Genomic DNA, 7,837 nt, shown 5'->3' with positions numbered 1-7,837 from the left:
CCCAAATATGTAGAGTGGCCATTTTCTTGTACTTTCAGGGACCAATTTGGTCCTTTTTTATTGCCAGGACTTCGTAGATATTGTCAGAGACTAAAAAGGATGTTTACTCATTATAAAAACACATATTTAAATCGGAATTTTAAGATAGTCTACTTTGTGGTATTACTTAAAGGGAATGGAGCATCTTAACTATTAGCTTTTTATGTTCATCTTTGTTTAAAGAGAATATACCACATGAATTATTTTTCAGAGTAAATATCTTTTCTGATCCTCAGCAAATTTCACGATACCCGTTTTAGTCCCTCGCAAATAAAAAGGCTCATCGTGGTCTCCAAGAAATTTAAAATGGACCCATTTAGTTGAAATTGTGGTCCCTCACAAATTCAAAAAAGATCCATATTAGTCCCTAAAAGGACTAAAATGAGTCCATTTTGAATTTTTTAAAGACCACGATGGACCTTTTTATTTGCTAGGGACTAAAGCGGGTATCGTGAAATTTGCTGAGGACCAAAAAAGATATTTACTCTATTTTTTATATGAATATTTAAGTGTGATGAAGTTTCGCATTAATTAAAAATGACCTAAATAAAAATTATATAAATATGAGAATCTATAAACTTAATATTATAAAATTTTGGATTTAGATATAATATTAACCCATGCACCAATTTTTGAAACTAAGCTACTTTAATTTTTAACTCATGTATCAATACGATGGGGATTAGCTCGTTGAACTGGAATTTTGTTTTATTTTTTTGAATAAATATTTTAGATATATATATACTAATATACGTATTTATGGGGAAGATGAGTTCTTAAATAGGCATTGCTTATTATATACGCTTAAATCAATATTTGACATAAAAAAAAATTAAAGGAGGGGTGCATGAGCAGGACTGCGTCATAAGAATTATTCAATTCGGTTAATGACGATATATTTGCAAATATTATCATGTGCAGCAAATCCAAAAAATGGTGCTCTTGCCCTCCTTTTTCTGCCTCTCAGGTTGTCATTTTCTCTCATTTTGTTTTTTTTAATTTATATAAAGAAATAGTATAAAAACTAGGGATTTTATTAATATCTTTTTACATAAGATAGTTATTATGTTGTAGAAAAAAAATGGATGAACCCTATCATTGCATAAAAAAAGAAAAAAGAGAAAAAAAGGTGAGATACAAAAAATCGAAGTAAGATAATATGAGAAAAGTTATCTTACACGAAAGAAGAGTAATATTTTTCAAAAAAATAATTCATTATTTTCGGTGTGATTTACAATTTTTACAAAATTCACGTTTTTTACAATAAATATAAAACATAAAAGTCAATAAAACAAAAGTAAATACAAAATTCACTTTTTTACCATTGCATAAATATAAGAAGTTATCCTACCATTCCTTTACAAAATTCTAAAAATAAGAAATAAAATAAATATAAATAAAATTTTTTACAATTTTTTTTTTTGGTGTGATTAACAATTTTTAATTAAAGAAAAAAAAAAAAAAAAAAGTCAAACACTCCTAATATGCTCAATGTAAAAATCAAGGACATTATAATTGACCTTAAATTCCAAATGTATTTGTGGCAACCACAATCTCAGCTGCCGCCTCCGCAACCGCCGCCTCCTCCGCAACCGCCGCCGCCACCGCATCCACCACCACCGTATCCTCCCCCACTTCCATGTCCATTATGGTGTCCACCACAGCCCCCTCCATGTGCGGCGATTGCTGGTGCAAAAGCACCCATCATAATAGCCATTCCACCGTCTTTGGCAGAATCACCACCTCTGACTCTACTTGTGCTTGCTTTAGAGGCATGACTTTTACGCGTACCTTGAAATCCTTCGCTCTTCTTGTAATTCTTTTCGTCTTTCTTCTTGTAATTGTTCTCATCTCTCTTCTTGTAATTGTTTTCATCTCTCTTCTTTCTACCTTGGAAGCAAAAGCATCCCATATCTACCAAATATTGAACGTCTATTGGCTTTGAGCCTCAGTTTGCTATGCCCTTTTATAATTGTATAGCCAAGCACCAAGTTTACACGATCAGAGCAAGAGCGATAATAAGGGAAAGATAAACTCGTATCTCATCTCATATCTTTATCCTATTTTGTGTTTTAAAATAATTAGATAATGGCGGGATATAATACAGATTAATAAATATATTTTTCATCACATAATTTTATATAAAATTTTTAAATTTTTTTCTTTAGATTTATTTATAAATTAGTTCCTTTTTTATTTTTTCAAAAAATGTAAATGTCATAATTTTAAATAAAATATTTAAAATATATAAAATAACTTTAAAAAAAATTATGTCTTTATCAAATAAGTTTTTAAAAATTTATTTTAAATTGATTTTTAATTTTCATGTATGTAATAGTGTTAGGATAAAACTAGATATTGTTTCGTGAAACTTAATAATTTTTTTTTTGAGTAAAGTCTTTTTTGGATCTCTAACAAAAAATACGATCTCACTTTAGGCCCTTACAAAAAAAATTAGTCCCCTGGTCTCTATAAAATTCAAAGTGGACTCATTTTAGTCCTTTTGAGGAACTAATGTGGATCTTTTTTGAATTTATTAAAGACCACGATTTCAACTAAATGGCTCCACTTTCAATTTCTTAGGGATCTCAGGACTAATTTTTTTTATAAAGGACTAAAGTGGACACCGTATTTTTTTGTTAGGGACCCAAAAGAAATTTTACTCTCTTTTTTTTCAAGCACACATGTTATTGTGGAAGTGACATGCGACGATGGTTGGCGGTGATTATGGTGGCTATTCACTTCAAAAATCCAGGTTTTTTGTGGGGGACATATTTGCAAATTGTGGGGGTCTTTAACTCCTACAAAAGACATTAATGGCATCTCCCGTAACCCCCGATTTTGCTGCGCCACAATACATTTTATGGCGTCTTTGTGTGCAATGCCACAATTTGTTGAAATATTGTTTAGAGGTTCTAAACCCCCACAAATATTACACTTTCTGGAGATTTTAGACTCCCACAAATACTGTATTTCTGAATGTTTACTAACCCCTCACAATATGTTTGATTTTTATCACTTAAATATCCCCACAATATTTATCACTGCCTTCCACAATTTATGTATTATTTTAGAAGATTTAAACCTTCACTATTTGTCACATTTTGTAGCAGCTTTAAATTGCCAATATGTAAGAGCTGAAAGGTTTATATACCATAATTTGAGAATTGACCCCCACCACTTGATAAGCTAAGTAAAAATTATGCATATGCGCAAAGAGCTGGAATGATACTTGTGTAATACTTATCAATCCAAATTTCATTCGATAACTATTCTCAAAACTTGAAAGAAACCATTATTTGGCAAAACCAAAATGCACATTATCCCTCTGCCAATGCAGAAAACGGGTGAAAAAAAGAGAATAGAATAGAAACAAAGAAAACCAAGAGACTATTCCCTCCAAAATTAATAGCCAGCAACTCCACGGAAATCTTGGACTTTGGCTGGCCCCATTCTTTTATAGCCTTGGTTGCAGCATCTTTTCCTAGTCTTGGTACCTCTATCACCACCAAGTCTTGCGTTGCATCCAAAGAAGGTACCATATAAGCACAAACATTGGGGTTCTCTTTTAAGATCTCCTGTTAAGTACACGTATCTCCTCTTGATCATAGACTTGTCACCTGAAATTAGTTATAAAGTTAGAAAGAAATGACATTGATACCGTAAAGACGTATAAATTAAAAAATGCATGTCCGATTTAGGTTTGAATGATCTAAAGTATCGTGAATTAATCCTAGTTGGATACATATAAAACAAAACCAGCTTGTTGTAAAACTTAAAAACAATTAAATTGTCTTACATTCATGCTCTCCCCATTTGCCATCAGAAGGTGCCTTGTAAAGCATGCGACCCAATGGGGTGAACTGGTCAACGGGTTTATCTTTAGCAGGAATACCAAACTCATCCAAAAGCTTTCTCTGAGCTGCATTTCTTACTCCTAATAATACAAGGAGGAAGAAAAATGAATAAAAAGCAGCAATGACAAAGTAGATTATAGTCTTTTTAACATGTATACAAGGTACCCAGTATATACCGAGGGCATTCTCCTCTATAAGCTCAGATTCACAGTACAGTGGATGGCTACAGCAGGTGTTTGTCCACACGAGAGGGAATGTTACCTTTGTTGCAGATCATTGCTTCGTCATATAAAGGACACAGAATCTCAATCAACACACCTAACTAAAACCTAAGAGACTAAGACATAAAAACAGGCATACAACATTGAGAAATTTTCACCGAATAATCATCCAGAAAATTATAGAAGAAAAGAAATAGAAAGGCGCTCGTATCCATTTGCCCGGGAAAAAAAATACCTATTCCATAAGCTGACCTTGAGACAAAGTCAGTCACACAACTTATAGTTGATTGTTAACTTATTTAAGGTGCAATTACATTCCAATCAAAAGAGAGTTCAGCAAATAGTAGAATGCAGAATGAGTGCCAAATGGTCCTTCAACTTTTTAATTTCAATAAAGAAATATTCTTGCATTTAACTAGCATTGATTCACACGAACACAGAACTCAATGCAACTCTGATGTCTTGGTGTTTTGACACCGATAATTATGCTTAGTTCAGCACAGGAATCAGTTACCACACCACACAATGCTATAAATTTGCCCAATTCAAAGAAAAATATTAACTTATCAGTTATCACATAGAATCAATGGCCTTACACTACATAAAGAATACATTCATATGCCACTAAAATATCTGATCAATTCAACATGGTTGCAAATTTTATTAATTATTACTATTTTCCTTAATGCAGTAATGATCAAGCAGAGCTGCCTAGGTCATCTTTTACAAATCCTAATCCTTGAGTTTCCACTAACAAAAAATAGACCAGCTTAACTTAAATCAAATGAAGAAATTTATATATTATTCAGCCTAGTATTTCATGTTTAGAGTGATTTATCTTTGAATCAACTTAACATATTCAATTACCAATTCCCAAGCTCTTTTGTATTTCATGTTTAGGTCGAGTTTTCAAGCCTGCATCTATTAAGATTTGGGTACCATTCTTAGTCTCTTTATCTTTCATGTTCATATGGGATCCTAAGGCTCACATGCACTGTCACCCATGTATATCTTTGGGTACCCATTCCCAAGCTCCTTATTTTTATAGTCAAGCTTGGCTCTCAATCACGCATTTTTTTAACGTTGGATACCCATTCCTAGGTTCCTTACCTTTCTAGTTTAAAATGAGTTGTCAAGCCAAGAACTATTTAGCTTCAGGATACCATCTTAATCTCTCTCTTTTTCATGTTCAAGACAAGTTCTCAAGCCCTCGCATGTTTAACTTTCAATACCCATTTCCAAGCTCTTTAACTTTCATGTTCAAGCATGTTCTCATGCCTACGCCTATATAGCTTTGGTATCTATTCCTAGACTATTTATCTTTTGTGTTGAAGTTAGATTCCTTGGCCCACCTTTATTTAGCTATGGGTATCCATTCCCGAGAACTTCATCTGTCATGTTAAAGTTAGATATTCAAAGCTAGTTTCCTTGGCCCACCCATATTTAGCTTCAGGTATCCATTCCCGAGAACTTTATCTTTCATGTTATAGTTAGAGAGGAAGGATATTCTTACTACCAAAATTTTCTACTATCAACTTACTACCTATCTAATCACCATTAGATTAACATTTTCTCTCTCTTCAAAAACTTTTTAACATTCTCTCTCTTTGATCCAATGGTGATGTGATGGGTAGTAAGTTAGTAGTAAGAATTTTCGGTAGTTAGAATATCCTCACTCATAGTTAGATATTCAAACTTATACATGTTTTGCTTCGGGTACCCATCTTCAGAGGCGGATCTACTTGCATTAGAAGGGGGGCAAGTGCCCACCCTTAAAATATGATGCAAAAATATAAAAATATTTTTCTTTTAAAATTCAAATTTTCCCAATTTAATTGAGGGGTAGAATATTGTAACAACCAATTAGAGTTATTACCAATTAATTTCACCGTTAGATCGATTATAACAGTTATATTTATTTCTATATTTGTTTGGTCATGATTTCCCATATTTAATACTTTATATTTTTTTTTCACTATTGTATGATTATGATTTCTCATATTTAATGCTTTTACATTAGATATGGGGATCATAATCATACAAAGATAGAAATAAATATAACCGTTATAATCGATCTAACGGTGAAATTGATTGGTAGTAACATTGGTAGTAACTCTAGTTGGTTGTTACGATATTCTACCCCTTTAATTCCTCTCCTATTTTATTTTCCTGTGAGTTTTTTTTTCTCTCCTTCACCTTCATTATCTAAACCTAACAGCAGAGAACTCTATTCCATACCCATCGTTTGCATCTACACACTGATTCATCTCCTCTCAAACCTCTTCGAACATTTGCTTCTTCCTCCATCGTCAGTCCAGTTGAGTCGCAATTCGTCCATATTTAGATCTAAACCAGACCCAGACAGCCGGCAGCTACTCGCAAGTCAAGACCAGACCCAGATCTATATATACTTGAACTTATATATTAAGTGCCCACCCTTCATTAATTTTCTGGATCCGCCACTGCCCATCTTAATTGAATCAGCTTAACTTTCCTACAAGCCAAAAATTTACTTTGAACTAGGAAGTTTGGAGTGTCTCGGGTTTATTTTTGGGGGTTATTATACTGATTTATCTAGATTGGACGATGAAAATAGGAAGGTTTCTTCTATATTTTGCTTGAAAAATAATGAAGCAGTGTGATGTATGGACATGTTTATTAGTTATCACATACATAATAACCACCATATTTAGTTCTTGTGAACAAGTTGACAAGGAACTCCTGTAGACAGAAATATGAGAGAGTAAAAAAGAAAGAGGTATGAACCTTTCATGTTGGAAACAGAATTCCAAACTCTTCTTTCACAGCCATCACAGTCCATTTTCACTTTGATTTCAACTACCTATAAAACAAAGGAGAAAAAGAAAATCAGAATTTGTTTGAGACTAAGCCCACAGTTGAGGCACATACATAAATGGGATAGAAGCTCATGAAAACCTGTGCATTGGTTTGCGTTTCTTTTTTGGGGTGGAAACTAAGAAGTAATATGAAAGGAAGTACACATAACTCTAATGATGGAAAGGAAACAAACATCAAGTTAACATAAATACTTGAAGGTTTTGGCTAGCTGCAAATACAAATAAGGGAAGATTGGATAGTTAATTTACAAATGGTAAATGGAACGGCAAACACATGCGGTATAACAAGATTCTATTGGCATAATATATAGTACCAATGATTTGAACCCGTGATCACTTAATTACTAGTAAAATGTAAAGAAATGAACCAAACATATATATATATATATATATATAAAACATAGTCTGCATGTCCTGACAATCAAAATGAGCATAATACCTCTTTGCTATTTCATACTCTACATGATCCGGCAAGACATGCTTACAAAAATTTAATTGTATAGAACATTTAGCTCTGTGTCAATCAATCACAAAAATTTAATTGTATAGAACGCAATGACAATAAGCTTCTCTCATTGGACAACAATTTCCTGAAGCAAATTATTAACAAAAGTGAGGTGATCAAATAAGACTAAAATAACTTAGGAAGAATATATATTTATTTAATTTTCCAAAATTTTCATATATGTAGAGGACAGAAATAACCAACCTCAGTCTTGGTGACCCCAGAAACCCTCTGAAAGGCCAGCTCAACACTCCAAAAGCAACCAGCACCAAACTGGGCAAACTGTTGACCTGTTGCAGGCATGTCATCATCTGGTCCCTAAGCAATTGATGAATCCATGTTCTCTGCTGCCCTTGT

General features: G+C 33.0%; 1 protein-coding gene across 1 annotated transcript; it reads right to left on the bottom strand.

The window, feature by feature from the left end:
* Positions 1–1,594: 1,594 nt before the first annotated feature.
* On the bottom strand, positions 1,595–1,951 carry LOC133295399 (glycine-rich cell wall structural protein 1.0-like). The gene has a single exon (XM_061494227.1). It carries the CDS (start codon positions 1,949–1,951, stop codon positions 1,595–1,597), a length of 357 nt encoding a protein of 118 aa, XP_061350211.1.
* Between the last annotated feature and the right edge of the window lie 5,886 nt (positions 1,952–7,837).

Source organism: Gastrolobium bilobum, unplaced genomic scaffold (assembly GCF_033153095.1).
Source record: "Gastrolobium bilobum isolate Gb01-03AN ecotype WA unplaced genomic scaffold, APGP_CSIRO_Gbil_v1 utg8004, whole genome shotgun sequence".
Classification (NCBI taxonomy): domain Eukaryota; kingdom Viridiplantae; phylum Streptophyta; class Magnoliopsida; order Fabales; family Fabaceae; genus Gastrolobium; species Gastrolobium bilobum.
Note: the sequence above shows the minus strand (reverse complement) of the source record. Positions and strands in the feature narration are given on the sequence as shown.

Excerpts from the sequence above, each read along its gene's own strand:
- LOC133295399 (XM_061494227.1), bottom strand. The coding sequence starts at position 1,951 with ATGGGATGCTTTTGCTTCCAAGGTAGAAAGAAGAGAGATGAAAACAAT.